This window comes from Salvia hispanica, chromosome 1, assembly GCF_023119035.1.
Source record: "Salvia hispanica cultivar TCC Black 2014 chromosome 1, UniMelb_Shisp_WGS_1.0, whole genome shotgun sequence".
NCBI classification, from domain to species: domain Eukaryota; kingdom Viridiplantae; phylum Streptophyta; class Magnoliopsida; order Lamiales; family Lamiaceae; genus Salvia; species Salvia hispanica.
This window is the reverse complement of record NC_062965.1, coordinates 32,989,192-33,008,269: the sequence shown is the minus strand read 5'-3', so window position 1 is coordinate 33,008,269 and position 19,078 is coordinate 32,989,192. Positions and strand designations below refer to the sequence as shown.

The 19,078-nt window shown below is 37.5% G+C and overlaps 2 protein-coding genes across 2 annotated transcripts; one reads left to right on the top strand and one right to left on the bottom strand.

The window, feature by feature from the left end:
- The first annotated feature begins 386 nt into the window (after window positions 1–386).
- LOC125201078 (cation/H(+) antiporter 20) lies at window positions 387–4,758 on the top strand. Its single transcript, XM_048098985.1, has 5 exons — window positions 387–584; window positions 667–1,126; window positions 1,513–2,081; window positions 3,310–4,134; window positions 4,266–4,758. The coding sequence occupies exons 1-5, from the start codon at window positions 405–407 to the stop codon at window positions 4,596–4,598; spliced, it is 2,367 nt and encodes a 788-aa protein (XP_047954942.1). The 5' UTR covers window positions 387–404; the 3' UTR covers window positions 4,599–4,758.
- A 2,258-nt stretch (window positions 4,759–7,016) lies between these two features.
- On the bottom strand, window positions 7,017–9,287 carry LOC125201079 (probable ADP-ribosylation factor GTPase-activating protein AGD6). The gene is made up of 3 exons (XM_048098987.1): window positions 8,278–9,287; window positions 8,110–8,199; window positions 7,017–7,825 (listed from the first exon to the last, which is right to left on the bottom strand). The coding sequence occupies exons 1-3, from the start codon at window positions 9,064–9,066 to the stop codon at window positions 7,334–7,336; spliced, it is 1,371 nt and encodes a 456-aa protein (XP_047954944.1). The 5' UTR covers window positions 9,067–9,287; the 3' UTR covers window positions 7,017–7,333.
- Between the last annotated feature and the right edge of the window lie 9,791 nt (window positions 9,288–19,078).

Here is a 19,078-nt window from a genome sequence, read left to right as displayed (position 1 = left end):
GTATGAACTATTTCTTATTTCGTCCATCCTTGAATAGTATGAACTTTCTAATTTTGAAAAAGTCAAACAACTTATTATCCATACACATCATTTTATTTACAACTCATACTATTATTATTAACAACTTATACCACTAAAATAATGTGGACCTCACTCTTCACTAACATTATTTTCACTAACCTTTCACACTCTCTTTTACTTTTCTCCTTATTTATTAAAATCATGCCAAACCTATTGTTCATACTCTTTGGGAACAGAGGGAGTAATATTTATGTAGAATTAGTCATTTGCATATGTAAAATTAGATACCAAGTCCAAAGAGCTGCACCATCACTACTATATATACAACCCAACGAAATCAAGATTCTCAATACAACTGAAATTAACTAATTTGTGAAGAAAAAATGGCAGTGAATGTAAGCTCAATCAAAACATCATCAAACGGCGTTTGGCAAGGCGACAACCCCTTAGACTTCGCTCTCCCTCTTCTCATTCTCCAAACCACTCTAATCATCGCCGTCTGCCGTTTGCTCGCCGTCTTCCTCAAACCTCTCCGTCAACCCCAAGTCATTGCCGAGATGCTCGTATGTATACACTTCCTTCTCTATATTATATGTACTAATATTAATATAGTATATATGTATGTAAAACTTGTACATTTTTCAGGGCGGAATTTTGCTAGGGCCGTCGTTATTTGGGCGGAATGAAGAATACATGCACCGGATTTTCCCGAAATGGGGCGCGCCGATTCTTGAATCGGTGGCGAGTTTCGGCCTCCTCTTCTTCCTCTTCCTGGTTGGGCTGGAGCTCGACCTCAGCTCCATACGGCGGAGCGGGTGGAGAGCCACAGCCATCGCGGCGGCGGGGATCTTGGCCACCTTCGTGCTCGGCGTCGGGGTGGCGTTCGTATTCCGCAGGGAAATTGAGGGCGCCGACGAGGTGGGCTTCGCCACCTACTTGCTCTTCATGGCGGTGGCCCTCTCCATCACGGCCTTCCCTGTCCTGGCACGCGTCCTGGCCGAGCTCAAGCTCCTCACCACGCATGTCGGGGAGACCGCCATGTCTGCTGCTGCGCTCAACGACGTCGCCGCCTGGATTTCTCTCGCCCTCGCCGTCGCTCTTGCCGGTACTGCATGGCCTCATGTTTTTTAGGATCTCATATAATTTAATTAATCTTTTCATTACACCCTTTTCCATACTAAACTTAAAAGAAATGAGCACTAGTCTATCATTTTTTTATTATAAAATCCTACGTGCATTAAAAACTTTAAGATACAATCTTAAATTATGTAATTGTACACATTATATTCAACATATCCTCCCATAATCATGATACCTTCAAGAGAAAAGTGATTTACATATTATTAATTATAATAAAATCTAACAGGGAAACTTAATTACTATAAACAGTGATAAATTTTGGTGAATATATTAAAATGGAATTTTTTTTTGCTATGATCGGATTATATACTTGAGGATTTGTTATCCATTCATTACAAATTTCTTTGGTAGGTGACGGAGGCGACGGGCCGAAAAAAAGCCCGTTGATCTCAATATGGGTGCTACTATCCGGCGTCGCTTTCGTCACTTTGATGATGGTAGTGATCAAGCCAGCGATGACGTGGGTGGAGCGGCGCTCTTCGTCGCGGCGGGGCACGGCCGAGGACGAGGCCTACATCTGCCTAACCCTCGGCGGCGTTCTGGCGGCGGGCCTCGTCACCGATCTGATCGGCCTCCACTCGATCTTCGGCGCCTTCGTCTTCGGCTTGACGATTCCGAAAGGCGGAGATCTGGCCAGCCGATTGGTGGCGAGGATCGAGGACTTCGTGTCCGGATTGTTGCTGCCGCTCTACTTCGCTTCCAGCGGCCTGAAGACCGACGTGACGAAGATCCAAGGCGTCGAGGCGTGGGGTCTGCTGGGGCTGGTGATCACGGCCGCGTGCTCCGGAAAAATAATCGGGACGTATGTGGCGGCGAGGATGTGCAAGATTCCGGCGAGGGAGTCGATTACGCTCGGCGTTTTGATGAATACGAAAGGGCTGGTGGAGTTGATTGTTCTTAATATTGGCAGGGAGAAGAAGGTAAGTAGAATTAGTATATTCTCATAAATCATGAACTTTGAATATTCTTTTTTTATTATTATTTGCACTCATACATCTTCTTAGTAATTTTTAGAAACCATATACTTTAAGGCACATATTTAACATCAAAATCAATAACTAGGTTGTCAAAACCGACTTTTTTTCATTTATAATTCAGCGCAATATGGATATCACAGCAAGCCATATAAGTCAAATAAGTCTCCCTCCGTCCTATTGAAGATAACCTACTTTATTTTTTGGTTTATCCCAACCAAGATCACCCAATACTAAAAATGGAAACATTTTTATCTCTACTTTATTTCATCTCTCTTACTTTACTCTCTCTTCTTAACATATAAAATAAAGCTGTATAAAATCTCGTACCGTCCAAGAAGGGGCCATCTTCCTTGGAAGACAGGGAGTATCCCTTAAAAGTACTTCATTCGGATAGAGTTGGGAAAATTACTAGTACATATTTTGAAAGTTTGTGATTTTTAAAACCATTTTCAAAGTTTGTAGTGAAAAATATTGAGTAAATTTTTTTCTCCATTCACACTGAAACTAATCTAATCGAAAACTTTTCTTAATTCTTAAAATGTTCCTTTTTCCTTTTCTAATACTCCTCTCATCCTTAAAAATGATCACTTATTTTATTTTTGTTCGTTTATAAAAATTTGTCACGTTTCACTTTTATCATTTTTTGTAATAGACCCATATTCCACTGATTCATTCTACTCATATTTACTATAAAACTAATATTTCCTTTATTCTTTCATAGTTGAGGCGAAACTTTTAGCACGGAGTTTAAAAAAGTGATGTTGAGTGTTTTAAATAAATAGATAAAAAAATAATAGAAAAAAAGTGAAGAAAATAAAATAGAAAGTGAATAAAATATAAAGAATAAAGGAAGAAAGAGAAAAAAGTTACTACTATATATGAAAATGAATCAACTATGAGGGAACTTACTGAAATAGAAAAATAACTCGACCATGAGAGAATAAAGGAAGTATATAAAAGTAGAACCTCCGTCTCACTAACTTTTTCAACCACTTTCTATTACCTTTTTTAAAAAGTCAAATGGTAAGGGACGGAGGGGAGTATTACTTTTTTCCTTCTTATATTTTAATCATATTTTCTTTCATTTTCTTATTTTACTAATTTCTCATTAAAACTCGTGTTTATTTTTTTTAAATGGAGAACGTATGATCTTTAAGGCCAAATGAATCAGGTTTTGAACGAGGAGGCGTTTGCCATACTAGTCCTAATGGCGCTGGTGACCACCTTCTTGACCACCCCGGCCGTCATTGCCATCTATCAACCAGAGCATGCTGCCACCGGTCACCGCTGCCTGCAGTCAGCATCCGCCGGCGAATTACGCATTCTGGCGTGCGTCCACAGCCCTGCCAACATCCCCTCTCTCGTGAACCTCACCGAGTCAACTCGGTCCGCCGATAAATCCTCCCGCCTCAAAGTATACGTTATGCATCTGGTCGAACTCACCGAGCGCTCCTCCTCCATCATAATGGTCCGCCGCTTCACACAAAACGGCTTCCCTCTCATCAATCGCCTCCGCCGCGCCGGAACTCACCTGGCCGACCGAGCCGCCGCCGCTTTCCAGGCCTACAGCAGCCTCGGGCGCGTGACCATCCGTCCGGCGACCGCCGTGTCGGCGTTGGCGACGATGCATGAAGACATATGCCACGTGGCGGAGGAGAAGGCGGTGGCGATGATAGTGCTGCCTTTTCACAAGCAGTGGGTGGAAATCGACGGCGACGACGTGGTGGAGACTGTGGGCTACCGGTGGAGCGGCGTCGCTCAGAGGGTTCTCAAGGAGGCGCCGTGCACGGTGGCGGTGATGGTGGACCGTGGATACGGCCCCGCCGCTACGAATTCCACGGCGGTGCAAAATGTCTGCGTTTTGTTTTTCGGAGGGACGGACGACGTAGAGGCGTTGGAGTTGGGTGGTAGGATGGCGGAGCACCCGGCGGTGAAGGTGGCGGTCATAAGTTTCACCAACACCGTTACCGGAAAGATCACTGCGCCTGAATTTAAGGTAAGGTGATCAACGAGTTAGTAATAAAAATATGCTAGTACTCATGCGAATTATATTTTCTTAAATACAGTTATAATTATGTTTTCATTTAAATAAATGAATAACTATAATGGAGTACGTTTATAATTTAGGAAAATGATGAAGTAGCAGTTGCGAAATTGTTGCATAGAATGGAAGGGAGAGTAGAAGTGATAGAGAAAACAGCTATCAAAATAGTGGATGACGTAATTGAAATCGGGAGAGACGGTGGCTACGACTTAATAATAGTGGGCAAAGGCACGCCGTGCTCATCCACCATTGCAGCGGCCGAGCATCCAGAGCTCGGCCCAATCGGAAACGTCTTGGCCTCGTCTTACCAAGGCGTCACTGCCTCGGTGCTGGTGGTTCAACGACCTATCAGCCAAGAGTTGTCGCTCTCAAAGAGGCCAGTGGGAGGCCATGACCAGAAACTCAATTTGGCATGAATAGATTTGTTACTAGTTAATTAGGAACATAGTTCTTGATTGGCTATAGCTATTTTGGTTTTTTTTTTTTTCGCAGACTGTATTATTATATCATGTATGATCTGTGTACTACTCGTTTTGGTTGGATGATAGTACTAGTATTGTTACTTGTTTCTTGTTACTACTTGTTTGTTACTTGTTAGGTTAGCTTTGTGCATCTCACAGCGTCAATTAAATGAGTAAGTGAGGTGTACGTGAGGGTGCATTGCATTTGATCATAGCTCAGGATTTTTTCTACTTAGTGCTGAGTATAAATACTCATTCCTTAAGAGGCGAGAATTAGAAAAACAACAACACATTGATTGAGAGATTGACACCAGAGAGCTGACTCAAGAATCAGTCGGAGAAGAAGGCTGGAGAGGGAATCTTTGTGATCGGAAGGTGCAGCTCAATTTTGGTGTTATTGTCTCACATTGGTTAGTAGATCCTTCTGCTGTGATCGACTTGTAATTGTGTGAAAATTTGTGTGTGAATTTCTGGTTCTTGTACGCTTGTAATCTTTCATCTGATATCAATACAATTGCTCTGAGTCCTCCCGTGCACTTAGGCCAAATTGGCTGAATGCCGTGTTGATTCATTTCTTGCCTTTCAATTCTTCGTTGAGATTACTGTCATGTGTTGATTCATTTCTTGCCTTTCAATTCTTCGTTGAGATTACTGTCATTTGGTGATTGATTTCATATGTTATACTCACTTTCTTTACTTCCTAGGATAAATAATAGAAAAGCTAGTTGCATGTGTGCATGTGGAGTAAGATTTATTGGCCTAGTGGTATGCTCGAGGTCAAAACTCTCGAGTTCTAACCTACTGTGAAGCAGCTTTTAAATTTCTTTTCATTTAAAAAAAATTAAAATAGGTAGATTTTTTAAGAATAGAAACTAAATAAAAGGGATCTTTTAATTAGTAATAAATGTATTTTACAAATAGACCTACAAAGTATCACGAATTGATGGTGAGTTATATCAGATCGGGCAGTTATCTGTAAAAATTATGTTAGTACTATATTCAAAAGAATCGGAACCCCAACCATAAATGGAATTATATTATTCAGTCTAGTGTCCAAGTATGATAAGTACATAAACATAATTTGACAATATGAAGACATGCTCCCAAGTGGACACATTTTCTTTTGCTTATATATGTATTTATTTTTTTTCTGTAACATTAATATGGTCAAAAACTTGACAAACTAATAACTGGATTAGTACCAGCCACTAAAGTGTAACCGAATTTTGTCGCCAGTGGAAAAAATTCAACAACTATTTAATTTGTGATATTATATGTTAAATTTAAAGTTCTTAGGAAAAAATAAATTTTTAAAAAGTTTCATGACAGCCAATATCCCTAACCAGAACTGACATATTGAAATGACAAAATGAGAATTAACATGGTGAGTAAAGAATAAAGAATAACAACTACGGAGTAAATCTAATCTAAGATATAAGTTGTCATTTTGCATAATAAAATTGAGCAGCTGTGATAAGTTAGAGAGGAGTCAGTGCGGCCGTTGGGCTGCAGCAGGGATGAGCAGGTACAGAGGGTGTGCATAGCTCTCTTAGGCAAAGGCAGATAGCAAGGAAGCTCTGGAGTCGTACAAGTATGATGCCAGATCACCCGGGATGAGGGATCACCGTCATTAAGTTATGTGGACAAACTCGACCTTATAGTGAAAACAGAGCACAACCATCTTCATGGAAGTTGTTGAAATAGAAGACTAGGTATGATATAGTATTTCGTAAAATGTCAAAAAACTTGATTGGGATGGCAAGGTGAGGGCCGTAGAGAAAGGGACTAACAACATCGAGAGAAAGAGTGGTTGGGCATCACACAAAGCGCATAATTCGAGCTCACTGTGGTGGGGAAGGCATGCAAAGAATTCTACCTAAAATTACACAGAACACAATATGTGCTCAAGAATTCCACCTAAAATTAGTATAGAAACACAATTATAAATAAGAACTATACATTTTTTAACTGGGGGATCAAAGCTCCAATAAGAATAATTAAAGGAGACAACATGAACTAATCATTATCTGCACTTTCAAGCAAATTAAAATCAACAGCTTTAGAGTTAGATGTGAAAGCAGCAATGAGAATTAACTGTACCATCAACTCTAGATTAGCTTGAAGCAACTTGCCTAGCTGTAGGAAAAAATGAACTATGTTATGTAATCAGTAACCAATCTAATGGAACACCAAAACTCAACCATATAAAGATTCCAGAAAGCTAGCCATTCAACATATCAATGGGCATAAGGTAGCCAATAATCTAAAATAGAAACAAGCAACTCAATATTGAGAATAAAGCAGAATGCATAGAATTCAATGTAGCTAGTGTAAATCATAATAAGTACATAGAACATATAATAAACCAAGCCATCATAAATGCAAGATGTATAGAATTCAATGTAGCTACTTGCTAGTGTAGATCACAATAAGTACAGAGAATATATAATCAAAACTCAACTATCATAAATGCAAATCTCAATGCAGTCTAAATAAATCTTAGAATGGGAAAAAATTGTCTTCGCAACACAAATAAGTAATCCGTACAGTATCTTGGGCGCTGCAGGTCCACTACAGGAAGTTTTACAATTGTAGACCACTTTCATCCACAAACCCACCACAAATGGTTTATAGTGATCAATCTGAAAAAATCAAATACACAGGGAGGAGGGGAATGAGATGCTCTAACCTCATATAAACCCACCCTCCGACCAGTTGCTGTCCGTTTTTCCATTATAACCCACTGACTTCTTATCAGGTGCACTCTGATAAAAATCATCGAATCCATCATCTTTACCGTCATCCCCCCAGCCTGCCCAGTTATCCCCATTCTGTAAAGTCGTCTCCTTTGGTGACTTCTCTTTGTTGCTGTCTTTAGCATCCCAATCATCCCATGAACCAGAGCTAACAGAGTTAAAATGCTGACTCGATGATGATTGCACTCCAACTGAAGAAGAATTGTATCCTCTAGACCCCTGTACAGAATCCTGATAATAACCATTATTTTCATTCTCATTTCTCGGCCAGCCAGAGCCTTCTTTTGTTAACTCCTCAACCTTCTGGGAGGCCAGAGCCATAACCCCTTTAAACATCCCCCATGTTTTCTGCCCTATCTCCGATGTCTTTGCAGTAACAACATTGACAGTTTCATTCACCTTGTGATCATAACCCCCATCTCTGACCTGTCAAAAGAGGGATCAATATGCAACTTACTCAAATTTAACCGTAGTCACATACTCAACTTTGGAACAAGGTAAATACACCTCAAACATTCTAGATTTATGGAGCATTATTGTTCAACATCAAGCAATTTATTTACTAGTATTAAGCAAATGAAATTCTAACTATAGTAAAGATTCTATAACAACGGGCATGTAATGCTACATACACATCTAATGAGTCAATGTACAAACAATGTTGCATCATTTTCTATCAAAAAAATACAGATAAAACAAAAATGCACTACCTTGGAGGAGATCTCCTTGGTTCCAGCTTGAACAGCGCTGGCGGCCGACTGCGCCGCTGATGCAGCCACCATTGATAGCATGCCAAATCCCTGCATAAGCAAAATGACATCCACCATCACAACCATATTCACACCACATACAATAACTAAAACTGCTCACAACTAAACCTGAGAAACAACCGAAAGGACATCCCCATCGGCGTTGTTCACAGGAGCAGGCGATGGAGTCGATCCAAACCCCACATACTTTCCACCTTGCGAAGGCGGCAGCCCCTCCGGCCTCGACTGATTTTCCGATATCTTCCTCGCGAAGAAATCCCCCTTATTCGCCGCGGACGCTTCCAACTCAGCCCGCGAATACATGCTCTCCGACGACTTAGACCGCGACGGCGTGTTGCCGCCACTACCGCCGCTCCTAAAATCCCCTACCGTATTATTTCTCCTGATATTACTATTCCCGCCGTCGTCGAAGCTATCCCAACTATCCCACCCCGCATCAACACCACCGGAATTGCCATTCCTGCCACTCAAAGGGGGCTTACTATTGCAACCATTCTTATTCGAATTCAACGATTCCTTCACAACCGGAGGATCGCGCCAGGGCTTTCCTTCGGCAAGCGCCTGGATGCGATCGCGGTAGACGGCGGCAGCCTTCATGTTGTACTTGGCAACAATGTCGGTTTCCTTTGGGACGCCGTAGTGCGAGATGAAATTGTTGAATTTGTCGTTGCCTCCGAGCTCCATCTTCTTGAGCTGGATCTCGGACCACGAATCCATGGTGACCGATCGGACGAAGGAGATGTGGACGCCGAGGCCGCGGTGCTTGCCGGAGCACTCGAGGCACATGAATATGCCGTACGAGACCGACGCCCATTGGGGGTTCTTTTGGGAGCAATCGACGCAGATCTTGTTGCCGGATTGCGATTGGAGCTCCCGGAGCCGCCGTGTCGCCGCCATACAATGTCGGATCCGGGTCGGAATCGGTGCGTGCGGTTTGGCGATGTGGATCTACAAAATTGAATCGATGATTGTCGATGCCAGCGCACGCAATCGAGAAAGAGATTGAGAGAGAAACAAATCGGATCCAATCAAATAAAGGAGGGAATGGCTGATGGAAACCGACGAAATAGAGAGAGAAGATGGATTTACAATTACACCCACTGCCAACTGACAGGAGACACCTTCCAAATGAAAAAGCATATAAAAATTAGCACTATATAATTTTATATATACTCCTATTAAACAAAAATGTGTTGTCTATACCCCCAATTTTGATATATAAAACGTGAGTTATCATAGTTTTCCTGAAATAGCTTTGAAGAATACTTGTTGATACTTATGAATAAAGGGAAAACTATTGTTTCCATTTCCAATTTAAGTACTATTAGTATTTGTAATTTGGTTTCGGTAAGAAACAATCTTTGAAAGTTCGACTATTATATATATATGGTGTTTTTTATAGACTTGATTTACTTTTCTTCTTTTTGTAGAGGTAATACACTTCTCATTTATTGATTTCATATCATTGCGTTATATGATTTTCCTTTACGTCCGAATCAGACGTTATATTATTTAAAATTTTAGTGAACTTTTCCAGGAAATCTTTCAATCTTGATCATTTCCATTGATTTTTTGGACTTTTAATAATGTGCAAATTATTCTCAATTCTACCATTGTTATTCGAACTCTTAAATCTTTTTCATTTTAAAAATAGATTTCTATAATAATAGGTACAGACTACTTTTGGTATAATATTTAAATAGCTTTAATCATAAATAGATTATATAACACAATTTATTCTGAAATAAATATGCATCTAATGTAAGACTAATATAATTTTTGTTTATTAATTTGAAAACAATCAAAATTTACTAGAAAATTTTAACAAAAATACTCCTATATAAAAATTTTAAGTAGGATCAAATTTTTAGTCAACTTCATAATATTTAATGATAAGCAATTATAACAACCGAACGGAGGCTAAATAGAATAACTCTTATTTTTCCATCATGATTAATATTATTTTTCTGTACTTCTTCAATTCAATTGAATATTATATTAAATAACAAAAATTAATAGTTTTAATCAATATTTATAGTGTCCATGAATTAATAGTTTTCATTAAAAAATTTATTGATATTTAAAAATCTAAATATTAAATTTAATTTTATAAAATTAAATCTAATATTGAAATAAAAAAAAATTCAGTGAAGGATAACAAAATGAAAGAAGAATGATAATTTTGAAATAATATCAAAGTTAGTACATAACTAAAATAATATCAGATTTAAAATGTTAAAAGTGTAAAAAAGACCAAATTGCCCAAACCCCCCAAAATAATATCAAAGGGTATTTTCGTACCAAAAAAGCCAAAAGGACCAATTTCGAGATAAACCCTTAGTCCAGGGACTACTGGCGATATTTTTAAAGTCCAGGGACTATAGGCGAGATAAACCCATAATCCAGGGACCATTTTTGTAGTTCACTCTTTATTAAATTTGGTAATTTCTCTACACTCAATCATCATATTGGTAGTAACAGAAGTTTGGTAAATAACCGGAATTTCCAACTGCAGGTGGTGCAAGTGGAATTGGTTTGGAAATTGAAGTGTTATACAAGTTATTACTATGAAGCAAACCATGCTATTCTTAAATACAAGTCGACAAGCGACCCTAGAGAGTGTACAATAGTGGACACGCCGCGGCTCCCACCGCGGGCAGCCTAAAAAAATGTTTCCCGGCCGCCACGGCTCGCGGCGCCGTGCAATAGGGCGCGCAGTCAACGCCCCCTCCACGCCGAGTGCTCGGCGCGCCCGCGTCCTACCCCAACGGCGGCTAGACTTGTCCAGCGCTATAGTGGACACTCTAAGACGATGTTTATCGGTTGAGGAGGCTCGACTGCCACCTCATTATGCATTAAAAAAATGATTTTAAAGATCGGTCTCTCTCCTTGATCTCGGTCAGGTTGGAGGCAACCACACACCAACTGCTTGGTTGGTCAACTTATCTAATGATTCAACCAATGAGATTGTGCCAAATGGCACATTCTCATTGGTTGATAGTTTTCTTTTAAAATTTATATATTTTGAAAATACTATATTAAATAATTATAAAAATTATACTAAAATTCATAATTTTTTATCCTTTATAAATAGAGACCACATTTGCTATAGTTTTGCACAAAAAAAAGTCTTATCTTTTCTCCTCATATAATCCTTCTCTTTTGGTATAATTAATTATTTAACATATTCTCAGATTCTCAAAATTTTTATTCAACCCAAAATTTCAATCCTTCCTAAGATTATTTCTCTAGCTTTAATGATTTTTCAAATTCTAGCCAATTTCAAACTAACATGAACACTTCAAACGCTCCACATGGTTGGAGTGAGCAAGAAGACATTGCACTAATGTTTGCTTGGTGTTTTATCAGCACAAATACAATTGTTGGTACCAACCGAACTAGTGTGAATCTATGGCTAAGTATTCTTGATCTATATGAAAAAAAAAGAAAAAAAAAATCCAAACATGGGTGAACAAAGGAGTTTGGAGTCATTGAGGCAGCTATACAAACGACTCAACCCAAATGTCCCCAAGTGGATTGGTGCATACAAGCATGTGCACGATCGAGCTACGAGCAGCTGATCTAATGAGGATATTGAGAAAGCCGTTCAACGACTCCATGGTAAGAGTAAGTTTACTCACCATAAGGTGTTTGGGAACGTGATGTGACACAATCCCAAGTGGGAATTGAAATTGAATAGCACCGGTTCATCGCGATTCCAGCCAGATGACGACAGCCTTGAAGAAAGTCGTGGAAGCTCAAAAGCGTAATACTACTGGTCGGCTTGGTATGTCTGCAATTTATAAATGTACAACAACGATGAGGATGTTGTCCTACGGGACGGTGGCCAACTTGCATGACGAATATTTGAGAATGAGCACACAACTCATTCGCAAATCTCTCATCAAGTTCGTTGAAGGTGTAATCTCTAACTTCGGTGATGAGTACTTGCGCAAGCCCACCAAAGAAGACTTGACAAGACTTCTTCATATTAGCGAACAACATGGGTTTCCAGGAATGTTGGGTTGTATTGACTGCATGCATTGGGAATGGAAGAATTGTCCCACTTCATGGGCTGGACAATATTTCGGAAGAAGCGGGAGTCCGACAATCATCTTGGAACAAGTAGCATCTCAAGATCTGTGGATCTGACATGCTTTTTTCGGAACTCCAGGTTCGAGAAATGATATTAATGTGTTTGATCATTCTCCTGTTTTTTATGATATTTTGGAAGGTCGAGCACCGAAGGTCATTTACATGGTAAATGGCTACGAAAAAAATATGGGGTATTATCTCACTGATGGCATATATCCTCAATGGGTAGCATTTGTCAAATCTATTCCAGGTCTACAAACGATGAAGCACAAATTGTTTGCTCAACATCAAGAGTCCGCGTGAAAAGATGTTGAGTGAGCTTTTGGTGTTTTGCAAGCTCTTTTTGCTTTTATCAAATGTCCATGTCTTATTTGGGATCGTGATATTATGGGAAAAATAATGATTGCTTGCATAATCTTGCACAATATGATAGTGAAAGACGAAATAAGCACGTATTCGAACTATTGTGATCCAGCTGAATTTATTGAAGATCGAGTTGGACAAAGAAATTGTCAAAATGAAGATGGAGATGAGAATAATGATTTCATATATTCTATGAATAGGATTGTGAGTCTAGCTTCTTACATGAAAAATAAAGCCCAACTTCTAAATAGAAAAACTCACAAAGTTCTGCTAGGTGATTTGGTTGAGCATATATGGGCAATATTCGGCAATAGCAATTGAATGTCTAGTTTTCATCTTAAATATGAGCACCAATTATATATTTTCAATTTCATATTTCAATTATTGTAGTTTATGTTTTTTATTTGTTAGTTTTTATAATTTTTAGCTTGTCATTTATTATGGTTTTTTTATAAATGTATAATAATAACTATATCATGTAATAATAATATTATTAAAAAAATAATATAAAAATAAATATATAATAGTGTAGTTGGGTGGTCATTGATAGACCATTAAAATATGTGTGGTTGGGCTAGATGAATATTGATAATGTGGAAGATAATGTGGAGGATATAGAAATGAATAAAATATTGAAAAAGTGGATGTTTGGGTTGGGTGGTTGCTAATAAACATGGTCTAAAGTTGGATCTCGACTCAATGAAGGCCTTCTATCATGAATTTGTTGCATCATAAAAAATATTACTTTAAATCACAATTTTTAATTGATTTCTGACATATCTCATACTCTCTCAACCACATTCAAAATGTCCACCTTTCATTTTTAATTTGTCACATTCAAGACGTTCACTTTCTATATTTAGAAATAAAACCTCTCTTTCCTATTTCATCTAACAACTCCTAAAATTTCGTGCCACTCAATGTGGACTGCTTGAGTCGGACATAGAGAGTACGATTTTAAGCACTACTAATTAAACATTATTCTAAATATAATTGTTCCATGAAGTAATTTTTTAGCGAAACTGTTCATAGTTTAAGCACAATGTTTCCGACGTAAACAAAATATTGATTCTTCAAAATGTTGTCATCTAGGTAGACTTGAAACCACATTGCTTAATTTGCATTATTGACGTCTAAAAATTTGATATTTAGATGGTTCGTAGCTTTAATTGACGTGGAAGCAGAGTTGGGTGCACAATTATCTTGGAACAATTGCAAATTTTAGTAAAGTTATATTTTAATTCACAAAGTTTGAGGCTATTAGATAAACCAAGAATTTAATGAAAAAATTGTACTCCCTTCATCCACTAAAAGTAGTCTCCATATATGGAGGACACGGGGTTTTAATGATAAATCAGTATAGTCAGAGCATCCGAAAAAAAACTATTATAGTTTTATATCCAAAATATTTAAAATAACATTTCCAAGTGTTCAACAATTTGTAAAAAGCTCGAAACAATAAACTTCAAGAATCTAAATCCAAAACAACCAAACCTATACCCAAAATATTTAAAATAACATTTCAATTGATCAAACACTATCTTCATTTCTCGCAACCTTGTTGTCTTCATACTCACAATCCCACAAGAAATCTTTGAAGGTGTCATCTGCATTTGACAATCTTTATAAATAGTCGAGCATAATCATAATGGCAAATACTATGAAACAACCAAACTAAAATAAATATATGAAGTGTAAAATCCATATATCGACACCACCTAATTAACTAAGAAGAGGTGAAGCGATTAAACTTAAAAGTAAAATAATGACAATATAGACTACTATGTAGATGACTTCAGTTTTCATATGAACAGAAGTACTCGACATTACATGGCTGATTGAAAAGATGTATCTTAAAACAGTAATATAATATCTAGTACCTCATAAGTTGTTGGATCAAATAGGAGATAAAACTTGAGAGTCATCTTGACTCATGGTTGCATCTACAAAATAATATAAAAAATAATTATCATATATAAGATAAAGAAATTTAATAAATTACACTAACACAATAACACTTACTTTTTTCAATTTCTTCAATTTCTTTATACAACTCAAGATCATCATCAGTTGGATCTTTATATAAGCTGAACTTATCTCCTCTGAGCTAATCATTCGTGCACACCAATGACTCTACCATTTTTGGGCTCAAGCTAGTCCTAAAAGGATCCACAATCCTTTTACCCAAGCTAAAAGCTGATTCACTAGCAACTGTTTAGCAACTGTTGAGCTAGGAATTGCAAAGATATCCTTTGCAATTAGTGAAAGGATTGGATATCTAGTTTCACTTACTTTCCACCAATCCAAAAGATCAAAAGAAGGATTAGACCGCTGCTCCATCTCATCAGCTAGGTACTTATCCACTTCGTTGGATATTTGTTTAAGTTGGTCTTGAGAAACTTCTTCTTCCACTCCATTGTAAATTTCATCAAAGAGATGCAAACCACCTTGACAAATATTGTCTTCATTGTCCACATGTTCTATGTACGACTTCTGATCCTGAGTGGACAAGGTATCATGCACTCCCTTATACTCTCCCCACAAACATACCAAGTCATTTTTAAATCGATCACATAACTCTTGAAGCTCTTGATCATCATCTCTCAATTTTTAGCCTCTCAATTTCTTAACGCTTACCGTAAGCATTTTAAGCTTGTTTCTTGGATCCAGAACACTAGCAATAAAAATCAGTGGATTCATCTTATTCCAATTCCCCCAATAGTTATCAAATTTCACCTTCATTGCTCTTGCAATATCTGCAAGATTCGGATCTGAACCATCACTGCACCTTTTCTCAATCTCAATTTGTAGAGCGAACATTGAAAGTGAAATCAAATGAGATGTAGGTGTTTTTGATGCACTTAACTCTAAAGTCGCATCATAAAAGTTCTTGAGAAAATGCACAAATGATTTTGCATTATCCCAATCATCTGCAAGTGGAGGCCCCATTCTTTTATTACCCTTTTCATCCTTCTCTTGAAAGTATTTCGTGAAAGGAAACCATTCTTCATACATCCTTTCAAACACCCTTCTAAACTTCAATGCAACTTCAAGCATCTTATAGGTTGAATTCCACCTAGTTTTCACATCCATTGGTACTGTTGATATACTTGAAAACTTGGCTAGAAGAGCAAACTCCCTAAATTTATTCAATCTAGAAGGGGATGAATGAAGGAATATAACTGCATTCCTAGTAGCCTTAATGGAAGAATGTAGTTTCTTCCTAATAAATTATACCGTTTTCGAACACGGGGAATATAATTGCAACTGGCTATTATGTACTAAGCGTCAAATACTATCTAGAGAAACAAGAGAATTTTGTATTTTTGAAAATAAAAATAATTAAAAGCAAGTAAACAACTAATTGCAATTAAATCACAAAGATAAAGTATGAGAGATAAGAGAATTCTAGGGATGTGCTTTCACAATTATGGTTATACAAATTCCAACTACAATACTCTAGCACAGTTTATACTTCGATAGAACGAGTCACATATTTTATGCCCATGTGGTACAAGTGTAGATTACTAATTAGGGGTGGGTCGATACGATATATCGTATCAAAAACGTTGTATCGTGTTTCGTATCGAAAATATCGATATGAAAGAATTTCATATCGTTATCGTATCGAAAGTTTCGATATATCGACTTTCGATATATCGAACTTTCGATATGGATAATATCAATATCGTTATCATATCGATATTTCGATATATCGTAAGATCGATACGATATATCGAAATATCGTTATCGTATCGAATACCTATATATCGAAAAATATAATTTCAAAACTGAAAAATAACACAAAAGTTAATAAAACTTCAACACAATAAAATAAATAGTGTTCTTATTAGGGTTTCATATATATATATATATATATATATATATATATTTATTTTCTAAATATATGAATGAATTAAATGGATTTATATATTTATAATTTTAAACTTCAATATGTATTGAATTTCAATATGTTTCGATATAAAACGATATATGACGATATAAGGAAATTCATATCGTTATCGTATCGAAAACTTACGATACGATACCGTATCGTATCGAAAATTACGATATACCAAAAATTCGATAATTTTTCGATATTTTTCAATACGATACGAGCGATATATCATTTTTTCGGTATTTTTCCCCAGCCCTATTACTAACACTAGGGTTGTCAATCCTAGATTCATAACTCCTAAAAGCTCCTAAGGCCCTTGAAAAGTCTCCACTCTCAATTAACAGTGTCGTTTTAAGGAAAGCTAACTGTAGTGTCTACTAAGTGGATGTAACTCGTCAACCTCCTCTCACGATTAATGTAGCAAGTTACATTAAATCTTCATCGAATATGTTACTCAAGCATGAAGTATTAGGAACAACTTAGGGAATAAACGAAGTAAAACGAAAATGGATATTAAATAGAAAACATAATTGTATAAACCAATAAAAGTTACTAACACATCCCTAAAATCCTATGAATTTAGTTACACATGAAAGAGTAAGCTAAAAACATAGATTGTAGGGAAGTCATAAAGAAAATAAGAACTAGAGCAAATAAAACTTAAAGGTTGAATCCTTGTAGCCTTGATCTTCTCTTGATTCCTTCTTCAACCCCTTGCACAATGAAGAACTCTCAAATTTATGCTATGGAATTAATTGGCAAAAAGATGAAGGGTGAAAGATTAGGGTTGGAGGAGGAGCTATGAAAGCTCCCCTTTTGGGGCTATGGAAGGGTGAATTCTATGAATTAGGTTATGGGGTATATATTAGGTTGAGAAGGATTTAAATTTGGTAAAAAGTCTCCTCCAAGCAATAGGAAAGATGAAATTTTCGCTCCCCATAGTAGAAGGAAAAAATTTGGCTTCACAAGGTATTATCTTCTTTTCTTCTTTAAATTTCCGCCTAGGTTGCAATTGACAGTTTTGCGCGACTTTGGTAGAACGACCATAACTCTCTCCACAGAATTCTGATTGAGAAATCTTGGTACTAACACGAAGCTCTTTCGAAGACGAAGAGAATGACATGTAGAACACCCTGATCGGACTTCAGGATCGCCGAAAAATTGAATTTGAACACAGATGTCGTGCGCCGCGTTTTCCCAGCGGTCGCTGGCAAGGGTCTAGCGATCGCTGGAGAGAGTCATAACCCTCTGGAGTCTTTGCAACGACCGTTGCGTTTGTTCCAACGGGCCGCTGGGCGTCCCTTCAGTCCAGCTTCCGGAAATTCACCTTTTTATGCCCTTTTTCTGCTCTACTTTGCACATTTCTCACAAAAACGTCAAAATACCAAAATGGGTAAAATATTCAAATAATGGACATGTAATGCAACTTTTACAGTCAAACGGACCAAATAATGGCCTTAAAACCGTGCAAAGCGTATCAACTCCCCCAACCTTGAATATTTGTTTGTCCTCAAACAAAACAATAAAACACAAATATATACGCACGAAATGCACAAAGACTAGACGTCGTAATTGACTCATAGGATGGAAGAATAGATTAAGCATGAATTAACGCAATCAAATCAAGCAAGGCTTATTAGTGCACTTTCATTATTAACTCGTGGAACACATTGAATTCATGCACTCACATGTGTCAAACTTCCAAAGATGGGAAGTGTTCTTTCTCTCACTCCCAAAGTGTATAAAGGTAAAGCGTATAGCACTCAAATCATGCACCTAAAAAGGAAGGAAGAAGGCAACGGCCACCGCCTACCGCCGTCGCGCCACCCGCTCCCGCCCCCGCCCCCGCCCCCGTTCCCTTTGTGCCACCTCAACCCCCCACCAACTCGTTGTGGACCCTCTTGGCCACACTCAATATGGCCGATAGGTCTCGGATGACTCCCGATCAACTTGATTCACATGTTGCAATGATACGGGGTCTCCGAAGAACATTGGGATAGAGGACTAGTCTTCCACGATGGCATATTTTAGCCTTTAATTATGTACTCCATCTTTTCCATAGTAATGGAGACGTTTCTTTTCAGCACGGAGATTAAGAAAAATTGTGTTAGATGAGTTAAGTAAAGGGAGAGATGAGAATAAGGTGGAAAATGAAAAAGGTAGAGAGATGAAAAGAGAAAAAAGTAATAGAGAGTAAAGTAGATGTGGAAAAATGTGTTGACTTTTACTATAAAGGGAAATGACTCTATTACTATGGAACGTACTAAAATAGCAAAATGACTCTATTATTATGGAACAGAGGGAGTAATTTTTAATTTGTAGGATTTTAATTATGTATTTTTTTATTTTCTATGATTTTAATTATGTATTTTTATTTTCTAAAATTTTAATTATGTAATTTTTATTTTTTAGGATTTAATTATGTAATTTTTATATTTTAATGTATTTTTATATTGTAGAAATATTTTTTAATTGAAGTATTTAAATTGAATAATAGAATGGTGAGACCCTTGTGCTTGTCATTGCAGAAGAACATGAATGTGGGTGTTGTGC